Here is a 16,917-nt window from a genome sequence, read left to right on the forward strand (position 1 = left end):
ATCACTGTGTGTAGCATCCTGACATCTGCAGAGAGATGCTTAATAAAGGCCTCTTCTCATTAAGCTCCCAGTAACTCCTGGCAATAAGGAGCAACAGGACTTGGACTGAAAATGTGAACTAGGAAGAAAGGGCAAAGAGAAAAGTATGGTTAAAGTTACATCATATTTTATGTAGGACACTAGTCACAAGTTTGATACTATGTGCCAATTCACTGCACAGAAGGACAAACCCTCTGCTCATAATTAGAGAATGTACATCCATTTCCATTAAACTGCTCCCTGGAGACAACCTCTAAGTCAGAAGGGGGATGCTGGAGAATCCCTACTACTGGTAAAAAAATCACCTTTCATCATTACAGTATACCACTGTGACTGGAATTCAACTACAGTTGACTCTTGAACAACATGGGTTTGAACTGCTCAGATCCACTTACATGTGGATTACAAGTAAATATGTACATTTCTATACAACCTGAGATTGGTTGAATACAGATCTGTGAATACTGAGGGCCCTGTAAAGTCATACATGGATTTTCAATTGGGGGAGTAGTGCCCCAAACCTCTTCAGTGTTCAAGGGTCAACTATAATCCCACCCTGTGAAATCCTAGTCCCCAAACATTACTAAAGACGGGTGGTTTCCCCCAGTCTGTGTTTAGAGCAAATAAGTGAGCAAAATGGAAATCAACTCACCTGTGGGAGTGCATTTCCTATTATTTTTCAAGGAAGAAAACATGTACTGGCGCAAATCTTCCATGAAAGGCAGTTGTATGTACACTAAACACTAATGAGAAACAGTGAGATAAACACAGAGACAACTCAATTAACGGAAAAACTTAAAGCTGATCCCAAATGCTATGAAAATGGCTCAACAGAGGGACTTCAAAAATCAGAAGGCAGAAGTACAGGACATGGGGAGTGAAGCGCTCTCATCTCTGTTCTTAGCCGCTGCTGTTGATCCGTTGCTCAGTTCAGTCGTCTCCGACTGCTTGCGACCCCATGGACTGTAGCCCACCAGGCTCCTCTGTCCATGGGGTTTCCCAGGCAAGAGTACTGGAGTGGGTAGCCACTTCCTTCTCCAGGGGACCTTCCTGACCCAGGGATTGAATTCGTGGCTCTGTTGGCAGGTGGATTCTTTACCATTGAGTCACCTGGGAAGCCCTGTGATTAGCTGTACACAACCGCAAACAGCACAAAAATAGTAAATATAAAAGAAATGCTCAAAGAAAGACTATCAGATATCCACAAAATGCATGACCAACACAGCAAATGAGAAGAGTCAAGGTGACTGGCAGGCTGACGTGGAAGTCAGGATATCTGCCTTCTCTTCCATTTCTGCCACAGTGAGTTCTCTGAGACACAGGAAATGGCAAGGAATCTAGACCTGTATTTTCAACAGGAGAGCCCTAAAAAAACGTAAATTCAGCAGGATCACAAGAAAATCACACCTTCAACCTTCATCCATAGTAAAGACTGTTGTAAAAAGGGAGGTAATCTGTATTCCCTTGAGGTTCTGAGAAGTCAGGAAGGATGAGAATGGAGAGGAAATCACTGGATTGGGCAAACGGTAAGTCATAGTCAACAGTTACTAGTTGTTTTATTAGGAAGCTCCTTGTACACTGTCGTAATTTATGTTCTTTCACTGCTACTGAAAGTGTGATTTCCAGACCAGCAGTCTCAGCATTAGGTGGGAGTGGGTGAGAAATGCAGAATTTCAGGCAACGCCCCTCCCCAGAGCTACAGAATCAGAATGTGCATTTTAACCAGATTCCCTCAGTAGCTCCCATGCACATTAACAGTTGAAAAACACTGTTTAGAACAAAGCAACTGAAGGGAAAAAATTAATATGAATAAAAGACTTGCAGGTTCTACCTCATATGCGTCCTTGATCAAAGGAAAAGCCACGCCAACCTGAGGATTAGCCCTTTTGTCGTAAGCATATCGAACCACAGCCACCGTGTCTAATTCATCCAAAGCGTGAATCAGGGAGGAGAGGGCAACTGCCGCCGCCTAGTAAGAGAGATGCCTATGTCAACACGTGTCCAACATGTGAGGATTTTCACAGCACAACCGAGTACTTGTAAGATTGCTACCCACTTTCTCCCTGTTTCAGATATTAAATATTCCTCTATCCTCTTGGAGGCTACACTGTACACATCTGCATTTGATCACATTTACTGTACCTCTTTGGGAACTTCGTCATATGCTCTTTTTCCTTCAACTTTCCTCCTCTGAATTCATACCTAACTCTAAACAAAATTTTTCTTTGTCCCTCTCTCCATAAATTACTATCTGTAACCTTCTTTTCCTTCATCTTTAAATTTCATGAAATAATCTTCTTGTTTCACCACTTAGAACCCAATTATTCTTCAATCTAAACCAGCTACGTAGCCATTTCCTTCCTGAAACTACTCTGAAGTGACCTGTGATCTCCAAGTTGCCGAAGTCTTAGTCTCCATTCTATCTGTGTGACCTTTCAGTAGCATCTGACCATCCCTCTCTCTCTGCACTCTCTCCGTCTCTGGCTTCAGAAGCAATACTCTCCCTTGCTTATTCTACTGTTGTGGACCACTCTTCCCCCAGCTCTTTCCGTCTTCCAGTCTTGAAATTCTGCTCTTGGCCTTTCTCTCCTCCTCTCACTCTAAAAGAACTCTACTTTGGTGACAATTTCTTTCATCCAGTGCCACGAGTTGATGAATCAAAAATCTGTATATTCAGCTTTAAAACTCCTAAGATCTAGACTTACATAGCCTACTAGTTGGTAGATAACTTGTATAGTTATACCTCAGGTATCTCAAACTGTCCATGACCAAAACTAAGTTTAGTATCTCTCCCCTCTTCTCCACCTGTATTCCCTACTTCCACAAATATCACTTCCAAATGAGAAGCCCTAAAGTTGTTGATAAGGCCTCCCTACTGTCCTTCAAGTGTTCATCAAGTTCTACAAATTGACTTTTATGCCATATTTCATATTCTATCCGCCCTGTTCCATCACGATGTCCCCTGTTCCGAGAGCTATGTCACTCTCTTCCATAAAAACCTCCACAGGCACCTCTCTCTCAGCCTCAGTAGAGCAGATCATTATTCACAGGCAAGTCTTGTGTTTTCCTGCCCCAGTAGTTTTTCCATGTACAATTTCTCCTCACTGGAATGCTCTCCCCAAATCTCTGGCTCTCAAGCTTCGAACCCATCCTCAAGAATCAGCAAACTGACAAGCTCTCTGTTTCAGATCTGCTTTACTAAGCCCTCCCCCACTCCCTAACCTCTCAAACACTTTGTATTTTTCTCAAATACAAATACAAAAACATTTGTATGTTTTTGATACTATGTGTCAATTCCTAACATCCATCAAACTTAGCTATGTATATTCCCATATCCTCCACAAAAAAACCTATGATATCAACACCTGGCCATCAAAATCCTCTACAGATGTCATGATAAGAGTGATTACCTTTTCAGTTCAAGGAATATTAACTTAGTGCCTACTCTTGGCTAAGTACTATCTTCAGTTCAGTTGCTCAGTTGTGTCTGACTCTTTGTGATCCCATGGACTGCAGCACGCCAGGCCTCCCAGTCCATCACCAACTCCTGGAGTTTACCCAAACTCATGTCCATTGAGTCAGGGATCCAACCATCTCATCCTCTGTCATCCCCTTCTCCTCCTGTCTTCAACTTTCCCAGCATCAGGGTCTTTTCCAATGAGTCAATTCTTCACATCAGGTGGTCAAAGTATTGGGGCTTCAGCTTCAGCATCAGTCCCTCCAATGAATATTCAGGATTGATTTCCTTTAGGATTGACTGGTTTGATCTCCTTGCAGTCCAAGGGACTCTCAAGTCTTCTCCAACACCACAGTTCAAAAGCATCAATTCTTCAGCACTCAGCTTTCTTTATAGTCCAACATCCATACATGACTACTGGAAAAACCACAGCCTTGACTAGACGGACCTTTGTTGGCAATGTAATGTCTCTGCTCTTTAATATGATGTCTAGGTTGGTCATAGCTTTTCTTCCACGGAGCAAGTATCTTTTAATTTCATGTCTGCAGTCACCATCTGCAGTGATTTTGGAGCCCAAGAAAATAAAGTCTGTCACTGTTTCCATATTATCCCCATCTATTTGCCCTGAAGTGATGGGACCGGATGCCATGATTTTAGCTTTTTGAATGTTGAGTTTTAAGCCAGCTTTTTCACTCTCCTCTTTCACTTTCATAAAGAGGCTCTTCAGTTCCTTTTTCGCTTTCACCATAAGGGTGGTGTCATCTGCATATCTGATGTTATTATTGGTATTTCTCCCTGTAATCTTAATTTCAGCTTGTGCTTCATCCAGCCTGGCATTTCCATGATGCACTCTGCATATAAGTCAAATATGCAGGGTGACAATATACAGCCTTGATGCACTCCTTTCCCAATTTTGAACCAGTCCATTGTTCCATATCCAGTTCTAACTGTCGCTTCTTGATTTGCATATAGGTTTCTCAGGAGGCAGGTAAGGTGGCATGGTTTTCCCATGTCTTTAAGAATTGTCCACAGTTTGTGGTGATCCACACAATCAAAGGCTTTAGCATTGTCAGTAAAACAGAAATAGATGCTTTTCTGGAATTCTGTTGCTTGTTCTATGAGCCAATGGATGTGGGCGATTTGATCTCTGCTTCCTCTGCCTTTTCTAAATCCAGCTTGAACATCTGGAAGTTCTCGGTTCATGAACTGTTGAAGCCTAGCTTGAAAAATTTTGAACATTACTTTGCTAGCAAATGAAATGATTGTACTTTGGCAGTTTGAACATTCTTGGCATTGCCCTCCTTTGGGACTGGAATGAAAACTGACCTTTTCCAGTCCTGTGGCCACTGCTGAGTTTTCCAAATTTGCTGGCATATTGAGTGCAGCCCTTTCACAGCATCATCTTTTAGGATTTGAAAGAGCTCAGCTGGAACTCCACTACCTCCACTAGCTTTGTTCAGTTCAAGCCAGCACTAAATGTTCTGCTTATGAAAAATGAAAATATTAACCTAACGCCACACTTCCTGAACCTGTGACCATGAGATCCCCAAATTAAATGTATTTGTTCAAACATTTTTGTTTTTAATACTCACCTGATCTCCAAATGCAGGACTATGCTCTCAGGCCTTGTGCTCAAGCTACGACAAATTCATTTATCACTTCTCCATTTTCAAAGCTAAAGGTAAGTGAATTTTCCCACCGCTGTTGCAAGAATTAGTGTTATTTTAAACTATAAAAGCCCTGAACAACTCACTTAAAATGACAATTCAATTCTGTGGCCCTGCCTCAAAGACCTACTGTCAACTCACCTCATCATCTTTTGCTGCAAAGACCTTCAGAACTTGATTTCCCATAAAATATCTCATGTGGACCTACAGGAGGAAGTGAGGAAAAGAACTGGTTTAGATCCAAAGTAAGGAACATATGAAACCATAATGCCACATGTTATTAAGAAATTCTATTCAAAATGCTCTTGCTGAAAAACATTCACAGTCACTAGAAACAACTTACTACTTGAGGTTCAAATAAATTAAACACAATAAATGTAAAGTCAGATGAGTAAGATTTAGCACAGATCAGATCATGAAGTCTCAGAAGCAAAGTGGTTTGGACTTCATCCTAAGAGCAATGACGAAGCACTGATGAATTGCAAAGAGACTAGAGTGCCATTTGTCCTTTAAATTACTTAACTAGCACAGCATCAGAGTCAAAGAAAGACTAGAAAATGAATACTAAGAGTTCCTGATATTATAACCACCTGCATCTATCAACCAAGATCAACATCTCTTTGATCTATGTCATCTTGAGCCCAGAGTTTCTAAGAAGGTGCCGTAAAAGAAGTAATGCTTCTCAAATATTTTTTCTGCACTCCCACCTCTAATGCTGAGAAACTGTGAGCACTTTCACAGTAACAGCAGTTCAAGAAAACGAAGTCTCAGAGGTGTGGGGGTGAGGCCCATATTATCCAAATACCCTCCATCTTCATGTCCATTCCCTACCTGAAAACCATTATTTGAAGAAATATGGGAATAATTTTATATTTTCAGTCTGCTATATTTGTATAGATTTATTTGCCCTTTTATTAGAATCTGTAATAGTTGACTGATTTAAGAACAGTTAATGATACCTCTTCCTAAGGCACCTAAATGACTTCTCTAAGGACAGTCAGACATTTGGGGAATTTCTGGCTAAATTCTTATCCATCCTATAATTAGATACCAGGAACACTGACAACTTGGAAGAAGACAAAGTGAAAAGTCTCTTAAAAATTTAAAAGAGTAATTCACAATTCAAAAAAAAAAAAAAAACCAAACCAAAAAGTCCATTTTATACAATGAAAAGTTTCACACTAATTCATTCCAGAAGTATTACTGTCCCTCAGTTTAAGGGAATCTGGAAAACTATGTGATCTTATTTATTTAAAGCTTATTACTAGTCTGTTAGAAGGTACATACATACACTTTACCTTAGTTGGTATGGCAAAACCTTCTTAAGATGCTGTGTATGCATTTGTTAACACAGTACACAAAAGCAAGTATGCAAAAGCTAGACTATTCAAAAATGAGCCTATCGGTGCACAGATCACAGCTGATTAATGGCATAGCTTCAGAGTCAGAGAGACTTTGTTCAAAACCCATCTCTACCACCTTCTAACTGGGTGACCTTGGGCCTATTATCTAACAGCTCTGAACCTCAATTTCCTAATATATAAAGTATGTATCATGCACCTACCTACGAGAGTTGTCCAACCAGTCCATCCTAAAGGAAATCAGTCCTGAATATTTATTGGAAGGACAGATGTTGAAACTGAAACTCCAATACTTTGGTCACCTGATGTGAAGAACTGACTCATTTGAAAAGACCCTGATGCTGGGAAAGATTGAAGGTGGGAGGAGAAGGGGACGACAGAGGATGAGATGGTTGGATGGCATCACCGACTCAATGGACATGAGTTTGAGTAAACGCTGGGAGTTGGTGATGGACAGGGAGGCCTGGTGTGCTGCAGTCCATGGGGTTGCAAAGAGTTGGATACGACTGAGCAACTGAACTGAACTGAAGCGGGTTGTAATAAGAATTAAATGGGAATTTATATAAAATGCTTAGTATACTGACTGTATTATTGTAATCACTCAATAAATGGTAGCTATTATGATTTTCTATTGTATCTGTCTGATACTGTACTTAAGATAAAAATAACTTAGAGCTTAACATCAAAAAAAGTTGATTTAGAAAATACTTCATGACTTAAAACTTCAGTTTAAGTGAATAAAAATCTCTTTAAATGGAATATGTACTTTTTCAGCTCACTCTTTTTTGCTTCATCATTTAACTAAATGGGCCCCCACACCCATTGTGGCACAGATGATTTAAGTTTTTTGAGTCCTGAATTACAGTTGTAGTGGTTTTAGATAGGCAATTCTTTTCTGCCTATCTGGAATTAGCTCTCAAGAGGCCAGTTTCTACAAACAGGTCTGAATGGAGGCTCTGTTTCACTTGACTCATAAGCACTGACTTTAATAAACATAAATTTTAAGTTTAATCACACCTCCCAAAGTAAATAATTTTAAAGAAAAGTATATTGATTGTAATTTGTTAGGGACTCTCAACTTCCAAAAAGTATTTAATCTCACCATTAAAACTGTATTGACTTTGAGTAAATATTCTCAAATTTTGACTTATGAGTCTTGAACATGCACCTAACAGTTTGAGCATATCATGAAACACATTCTCCCCAACTTCACTGAATTATTCTAACACTGACTTACAGAAGGACTACAAGCTAGAGCAACATGAAGAAGTTCAAATCTGGTATACTGGATTATATTTATTTTAATTCTCACTTGAGTTCTTCTAGAGCCAACAAGAATCTCTTCATCCCTATAAAGCCGAAAAGATGCACTTTCTACTTATTCAAGTACATTTCAAGAACATTTCACTTAAGACCTCTATGAATCTTTAATGACTCTTTCCAGGACCGTATATTGTATCTCACAGCCTTCACTGAGTTACTGCATTTCCCATTGTGTCTATTTTGCATCTCTGTATTGCAGTCTAAAGAACCGATGACTTATGAACAAGCTTCATTCACATCTTAGATCTCTGTTGGGCACTGAGAAGGGTGACTGGCATAAATCAATGATATTCTAAGAGATCTATGGTCATTCAAAACCCAACTAGACTTTTATTCCTATAAAACATTCCAGTTTACAATTAGAGAAAGGGATACAATAGCAAAGAACTGGCTGCTGTTTCTTTAAGGCTACCATGAGCTACCACTGAGACCAAAGTGAAGAAGTGACTTTTCACTGAGTTTGTTCTTCTGATTTATGCTGACTTCTCTACCTCCTGATTTTCAATCTTCGAAAATCAAAGACAGTAGCACCGCAAACTACATTTAGAAAAATTAAAAGTGAAATAAGTATAAATAAAAGGTCCAATCAAAACCACACCATTTCAAATAATGAGGAAGAAGCTCGTCTGTTTTATTTACAATTAGTAGAATGTGTGCTTTACCTGAGAAGATCTACAAAATCCCAACACAGAGAAGCACTTTCCCTCCGATTTATACTTCATCTGTTCCTCATCCACTTTAGAGAAAGGAATGATATCACTCCCATAGCGGAACCCTGGAGAATAAGAGAAGAGCACCTGTTAAGCATATGGGGCCTCATTTTCTACAAGCTGAAATTGGCCCCACACATACATTAACAATATATGCACACTCCGGATCAAGCCTCTATCTACTGTTCCCTGGAATCAAATTTCTGTCCCTTGTGATCAAAGAGGGAAAAGAAGCAGCAGATCCACAAACATATACAATATAGAGATAATTAAAATCTAATTACATTTTTTTAAGTAGCATATTCTGCCATCTAGTTACCTTGATGATTATCCAGCCTAGAAGAAAGAATAGCAGCAAATGCAATGTACTAGTTATCCTCCAAAGATAAACCATGAATGACTATAAAGTATAATCATTATTTGTAAAAATAATAACAAGAGCACATTTATTCAGAAACCTGGAGATCTACAGAGAAAAACGCCCATTGGAAAATTTCAGAACAAAATGTTCCCAAAAATGGATGCTGGAGATATATAAATGCCTAATGGAAGATGCCAAAATTTTTCTATTCAGAAACATTCAATTGATATGCTGGATATTTTTCTGCATTTAAATTTATTTTATTTCTGGGGTAGGATTTTCTATATATATATATTTTTTTTAATTACTTAGGGTATTCATACACATATAGGCTCTTGGCTCCTTAAAAAAACTCCAACCCTGTTTCAGGGTCTTTGCTCTATGCAAGCTCATGCCCTTTCACTATATAGTATTATATGTTTAATAGGGAGCAAGATCATCAAAATCCAAGGAGTCTGACCTTGGGCAGATAAAAAGGAAAAGCATATGCATGCATCTTCACTCCAAGAAACAAAGAAACATGTGTGTCTGGCGGCAGATTCTGTGATCCAATGTTTCTTAGTCCCTCTCACTCTGTTCATGCAATGTATTTGATTAAAAAGAAACACGTTTCTGTATGTCTTTTAATAAAAGCTAATGATAAAAAAAATTTCAACAAAAAGTTAAGAGGGAAATATATGGCACATAAGAGTGGTACATAATGTTTTTTCAGACATCTTACTTGAATTGTTTAAGAGTAATTTGAAACTTCTCATTAAAAGTGTCATGATTTCTGGTTCATCTTTTAAAGGGCAAATCAATTACTGTAACTTTTGTATATGGCCAAAAGTAGAGAACAGAATATAAATACGACCACAGTCTTTGCTCATATTAACTGATCCCTCTATCTAGAAGAGAGAACTCTACCTATTAGGGGGTAGAGAGTAGAGGACAGGCAAAGGAAGGATGTGGGTAACTGCAAAAAGCTAAGAGAAAAAAGCTACACACCTGTACTCTTTGAACTTAAACCATATTTAACTCTTTCCTCTCCACTGCTATACTGATGAATTTGCTTTTTGCCTAAGATAAACCAGAGTTGCTTTCTTTGCTTGCAACCAAAAGAATTGGCACCCTCATGTCTAGTCCCTTCTCCTTCCAATTCATCCTATACCCAGATGTTCTATTAATCTTCTTAAAACACAACTCTGACACTCTGCTCCTCAAAATTATACACAGTTCCATGTTGCTCTCAAAATTAAGCATCAACTCTTCAGTGTATCATTCAGAGCCCTTCCTAACTCAGAATAGTATGGAGAAACACAGACTCTTGCAGCCCTGGGTTCAAATCTACTAGCTGTTAACTACGGGATACTGCATGTGTTAATGAATATCTTTCAGCCTCAGTTCTCTTATCTGTAAAATGGGAACAAGAGTGCCTACTTCACTGCTTGATGTGAAGACTAAAAGAGAAAAGAAGTATATAAAATGTCTTTTATATACTGCTCTGACCACAAATCTGTATATGCCCAGTACATCTTACCCAACTATTCAGTATCATTGAGAAGGCCCTCTACTTTTCTGGTCTTACGCCCTTAATCATGTTAATCCTCCTACTATGAGACAGTCATTATACTAGGATTAAATGACTAGCAAGTAGTGGAGCCAAGATTCTAACCAGTCTGACTTCAAAACTTCTGTTCTTAACCACACTCTACCGATGAGCTGAATTAAAGAGTTAGTAGAGATTATGGGATGGTAATTACATTCTAAATATAACCCATGAGAAGAAAGAAAGGAGGCATAACAACTATCACTTTTAATCATTCTCCTACCCCCCTGAAACCCTGCAAAACATACAAATATACACAAATACTGTGACACAATGCCACACAAATAAAATGAATTTTTTCAAGGCTTGCAAATTAAAATTATACTGAGACTATTTACCATATAGTAGTCTGGTGATAAATTTATTATATAAAGACTCTGGCTTCTATGTTAACCATCATTTGGTATCTTATCATTTTAGCTCTTGAACATTCAGCTGGTTTCTAATCCCTCTGGATAAAGACATGCTCTAAATACACTCTACAGAGCCAATGGATATAAATATATGAAGTACAACTCTAAAGATCCCAATGAATATAAAGCAACATGACAAATATAAATAATTTTTCTTATCCTCTAAATTACCTTAAGGGAGCTAATCTGGCACATTATGAGACCTGAAACTGGCATTCAGAAAAATGATCACCATGGAAGTCAAAGATTCACAAAAGAAGTCGCTTCACCCATGTTAATATAAGCATTTCCCTAGCTAGTAAGCTTCAGACTTCAAAACAAAGCCAAGTATTAAGTCCTGTCACTTGAGAAGAGGGAGAGGGTGAGCTGACTGGAGAGAGGAGCATGGGAGCATATACACTAAGACATGTAAACAGACAGCCAACGGGAACTTGCTATACAAGTCAGGGAACTCAAACTGGGGCTCTGTGATAACCCAGAGGGGTGGGAATGGGTGGGAGGGGAGAGAGACTCAAGAGGGAGAGGACACATGTACACCTATGGTTAATTCACGTTGATATATGATAGAAATCAAACCAGTACTGTAAAGCAATCATCAACAATTAAAAATAAATAAAAACCAGAGAGACCGAATGCATGAGCATACTCCTGTTTCAGAACAGCCCTACCCAAGCCTCAGCAGATGAGTTAAAGAACCCAGCATCCCATGATTCTCTGACACAGATGTGTCTCTAGACAAATAACAATACAAAAATCTAGCCTGCCTCGTATCATCTTGAAGAAAATCTTCCAGGAAACAGTGAAACTCTCACTGGCCTAATACCTTGAATAGTATCCTCTTTTGAAACTTCAGTTTCATCATCATCATTCAAGCAATAGACTGTTTCTTTTTGTATATCTTCTTTTTTCAGAGTTCTTGCATCCACAACTGTCCAACACTTTTTAACTTTCTCCTGTAGAATCTGATTTCCAAAAGAAAAATAAAGGGAAAACAAGGAACGTCAGGGTTCAGATTGATGAAAAAGGAAAAACTAATATATACTCTCTGCTTTACAGAAAAATATCCAAAACAATCACTCCAGCTACACTGGTTTGTTGTCTCTGGCTTACTGTGGAAATTTTAGTTTATTTTATAATCCTTTCTACATTTTATTTTCCCCAAGGGTAATCCACAAATATTAATATTCATAGATACTCAAACACTTTCTACACAAAACCCACAGACTGCCTAATAATAGAAAACCCTACATTTTGTTACCATACTTTTTCAATAGAGAAAAGAGGGGAAAGCAGTCTATCAGTAGTCAGAAATCAATAAGAAAATATGAAAAAGAAACTACCAAAAGAAAAAAAAAGGTAAGGGACTTATTCTCATTCTCAGGGACACTATTCTAGGCCTTGAAGCACCTCCATGGTGTTCATTCATGTAGTATGTTTTGGAATTAAGTCCTTGAATATTAAAAGAAAAAAAAAACACTTTATAAAAAAACATGCTTTTGTACATTTTATATATTTAAGTGTGTTTATATATTTATTTTGTGCATTTAAAGAAAAAAGGCAAGGAGGGTCAAGTGGAGGCATGGATCAGAGACTGACATTCAAACTGGAATGTCATCAAGTCATTACCAAAAACAACTCATTTTTGAGAGTGTGCTATTATGCACATATGCTACAAAAAGCCATTTCACAATAACAGGTCAAAATGTGTTCATATTTTTTAGATGCTGTTACTACCAGGTCATTAATAATTGAATTAGATGTGACTGAGCTTTAAAAACTCTGAACTTAAAAAAAAAAATAAAAAAAATAAAAACTCTGAACTTAACTCTGGTGTATATCTGTATTTCTGCTACAATACTACAATAATGCAACTTAATGCATTTCATTTTCTTTCTTTTAAAAAAGAAAAGGAGAGGGAAAGACTTGAAACTTGTGATTAACAATCAATTGTCAATGGAGAGAAAGAGAAAGAGGAGGGAACTAACTTCTGTTACAGACAATTCTTAAAACTTCCTCTCCTAGCATGCCTTTTACATAAAAGCTAAATAGAGATGAAATAAACAGGGAGAGCAGTTAGAGAAGCAGTAATTATGGTTTTGAATAACCCATACATGAATTGCCAGTTTCTTATATAAGCACATTTGTCTGCCTGGTAACATTTCTTTAAAAAATGTGTACCTACCACTTACCGATTTATAAGCCACAATCTTTATGGATAAATTGGAGCCAACGGTCAGCTGACAGGGCCAGGGCATGGAACGCCTCTCAGTTTTCTTGAAGACACACAGCTGTCTCAGACTCTCACTTGACAAAGAAAAGTGTATTTATTATGAAAGCAGCAATTTTAAAATGTTAACCTTTGCTGGGTGTTGCATTTAGTTTTCTAGACTGAGAAGTGAGATGCTGTTGATCATAAAGAGAGGAACAGCAGGCGATGACAAGCAAAACTTGTGGCAACTCTCAGTTGGGGGAGCGCCAGAGTACAAATGAGTTGGCTGAGGAAGGAGCTGAATTCCAGCTGAATTTCACCAACAGGTGAAAAGGAGCATCTCTATCTTCCCTCATTCAATCTTTTCTCTCAACTCAGCCAGGTGTTTGTCACATTTTTTTTTTTTCAGGATCAAGGACACTGTGAGGATATGATACAAGCACATTCATAAATGCATTTGCACAACTCCCTTAAAATCACAGACCTCAGGATAAAAAGCCCTGCTCTAGGATATCAAAGGGTGGGCTCCACCCTATAATGTCACTGTTCAATGTCATTGAACTCTGCAATTCTTTAGTTCGTTTCCATTCTCTTAAATAAAAGACATGATGAGTGTATGCACATTGTGGAGAGAGTTAAAAAATGATCTTTCAGGAGTTAAAGGAACTTAGCAGTCCGTACTGTCTTAAAATAAAGCAGATATAATAACTCTAGGTTTCTCAGTCGGCAGGGAAGGGGAACTGGCAAGTAGCAAACACAACGTACAGAGCTAGTTCCTTTGAACATTAGAGAAGATCAATTCTACCTTCATCTGGTTCCTAATCAAATATAACAAAGAAAAATACAGGAAAGAGGTGGAACTTATGGAATTCACTAAAGATTATCTGGCATTATTGGACAGAATTATGGACAAATAGGCCTCAAGAGACTCCAATTTTCAGGAACAATTTACAATGAATAGTAGATATTCTACCTGATACTCTGCTCCAAAGCTTATGGTACACCTTGGCTCTGTATTCGTTGAAGTATGAGTGGGTCTGAAATCAGGTTTCACCTGTCCCACAGGACATTGCTAGTTGTACTATGAGTCATGCCTAAAATAATCGAGGTTTGGATTCTGTTCCAGGTGAAGTTCTAAAGACCAGCATCTTATAGGTAACATCTGAGAACAACTGGATAAGTTCTGCAGCAGATATGAACTTCCCCAAATTAGAAGTCACGTTATCTCCCTCTAATGTCTTCTAGATGAGAATAAACCTAGCCCAGGGCGGTCCTGTAGAACTTTATGCAATGAGGGAATTGCTATATTTCCAGCTGTGCCTGTACAATAGGCTACTGAGCACTTGAACTGTGAAGAGTATGACTGAGGGACTAGAGTTTTAATTTTAATTTTACTGAAATTACATTTACGTAGCCACCTGTGGATAATGGCTACTACATCAGATGGTTCTGATCCATACCTTTATGGCATACCTGAAATCAACATAGCTTCAAAAATGGTAAGAGGGACTTGTCTGGTGGTCCAGTGGTTAAGACTCTGCACACCCAATGCAGAGGGCCTGGGTTCCAACCCTGGTCGGGAAACTACGTCCCATGTGTCACAACTAAAGACCCTGCATGCAGCATTTAAGACCCAGGGCAGCCAAATAAATAAATAAACATTTAAAAAAAGGTGAGTACAACACATAGTAATTTCCCTCCTTGCTGTAAGAAGCTTTTGTAACAATAATTTTATTAGCTGATAATTCTTTTTAATATCATGGTGAATGTGTTCACTTTAGGCATGTATTCCCATATTAAAGCAAGCCATGTTCAAATTTGAGAGAATAATAATTTAGAAACACACATTCGAATATTACAATTAGAACACATACTAAGACAAAGAAATATCACTTTATAGGATTCCTCTTTGATTCTTTCACCAACCCCTTGGGAAATTACAGTTTAATTTCCAAAATCCCCATCTACCTGCAATTTTCCAAGAGTATCTATACTTAGAAAAGCAGGCTGATAACTTATCAACTATAGCTCATTAGAAATATGTAAAAATTGTGATTGAGAAGAAAAATTAGAGCAGATATACACTATCGCTACTCAAAAAAATCTTAATTGTTGAACCTCTACTTCAACAATTAAGAATTTTATTTAAAATGCTTGTGCTTTGTGTATTTACTGATAAACTAGAATGAATTCTTTAACATTAAGTAGTATTATTCCTGAAAATTTGAAACTCTAAAAAAGCCACACTGTGTGGTAGAGTATGCCACCACCACCTTTACCAAATCAAGCCCCTAAAATATACACTATTCTAGATGCCGGGGCGCCTCTCAGGCTCTTGCTCAAACTAAGTGTATATCCAATTCCAACCAAGAATGACACAAAGAAGAGCATCTCTCCCACTATCTCTGGATAGCTGAAAAAAGCAGCTTGCTTTATTGTTATATGGTACTTCAGGGATTTCACATTTCTTGCCTTTACAAAGCCCATATGGAATAAGTACATGATAAATTTGGGGGTTTTGTTTTGCTTTTGCCTGACCAAACTATTTTGTGACTAAAGCTTTGGAAAAAAAAAAAAAAATCACTCTATTATATATAGGGACTTCTCTGGCAGTCTAGTGGTTAAGACACTGCATTTCCACGGCAGGGGGCACGGCTTCAAGCCCTGGTCAGGATGCACACTGCACAGCACAGTCAAAAAGGTAAAAATAAAGAAATAAATGGCGAAACATTACTCTAGTCTAGTATACTGCCTCCAAAACCTAAATCAGAGGACAAGAGGACACTGAGTATTATCTCAGATCTGATACCACTTTTATAATTAAGAATATTTTTTAGGTGTATGACAAGGAAGGGCCTGAGATATGTACCCCAAGCTTGGCATAAAGAAGAAATCCACCATCTCATCTTTTATCATTTGACTTGTTCAATCCTTCATTATATCTGTATATTTCCAACCTCTCCTGATAGTCCTGGAAATAAAGGAGAAACCTTGTGCCAACCTGCAAACTTCAAAGAAAGGGATTAGAGGCTGGTATACCATTTCTTTAGTAAAAACCAGAGTATTTATTAAAGTGTTAGTATAACTGCTAATTCAAGAATGGCTCAGAAAAGGAAAAGCATTAGAGAGCTCTCTGATCAAAGCAGAAAGGAATATGCTTACAACTGAAATTTGTAGACAAATGTTTTTACTTCTTACCTAAAGGAATAAATTTCCTCCAGCCCATCTTCACCTTCTAAAGACATCATCACCTTTTTCACCATCTGAATACCTTCTTTTTGCTGCTCAGTGATTCCTTTTGGAGGAAAGGAAGGCCCGTGGTGGTCTGAGAGCAAGCTGCCGTCTCCTCTGTCCCCAGTTCCACCTTGCTTGCCAATTGGGAAAGGCAAACTATCAAGAAAAGATCAGCAGTAGTTAAGAAGACAAGTTCTGCAGCCAAATAATAAACTGGGTTCCAATTCTGTGACTGCCACTCACTAGCTATGAGAAAATGGGCATGTCAGTCAACTTCTCTGAGCTTTACATTTCTCAGCTGTCAGATAGCCCTCAGCTACCTTAGCCAGTACTCTTACCAGTTTCAAGTAACTGAAGCCTCTTTGGTTTGGATTTTATGGGGGAATTTATTGGCTTACATAACAAAATAATTGAAAGGGCAAGGTTGCACATGGCCTTAGGATGACTAGATCCAAAGTCTCAAACACCACAAGGATTCTGTGACCCTTCAAATCTATCTCCGTATTTCGTCTTCATTTGCCTTTATGCTGGCCCTGCTCTCTCCTCCACATTGCT

General features: G+C 38.2%; 1 protein-coding gene across 1 annotated transcript in view; it reads right to left on the reverse strand.

The window, feature by feature from the left end:
• XRCC5 (X-ray repair cross complementing 5) overlaps nucleotides 1-16,917 on the reverse strand; it is an 80,923-nt gene that overhangs the window by 52,594 nt on the left and 11,412 nt on the right. Inside the window, exons 6-12 of the mRNA XM_061148791.1 lie at nucleotides 16,327-16,518; nucleotides 13,109-13,223; nucleotides 11,743-11,881; nucleotides 8,510-8,622; nucleotides 5,305-5,367; nucleotides 1,871-2,008; nucleotides 692-782 (exon numbers count right to left, since the gene is read on the reverse strand). Of these exons, the coding sequence (XP_061004774.1) occupies nucleotides 692-782; nucleotides 1,871-2,008; nucleotides 5,305-5,367; nucleotides 8,510-8,622; nucleotides 11,743-11,881; nucleotides 13,109-13,223; nucleotides 16,327-16,518 (851 nt within the window). The remainder of the gene's footprint in view (nucleotides 1-691; nucleotides 783-1,870; nucleotides 2,009-5,304; nucleotides 5,368-8,509; nucleotides 8,623-11,742; nucleotides 11,882-13,108; nucleotides 13,224-16,326; nucleotides 16,519-16,917) is intronic.

This window comes from Dama dama, chromosome 8, assembly GCF_033118175.1.
Source record: "Dama dama isolate Ldn47 chromosome 8, ASM3311817v1, whole genome shotgun sequence".
Lineage (NCBI taxonomy): Eukaryota > Metazoa > Chordata > Mammalia > Artiodactyla > Cervidae > Dama > Dama dama.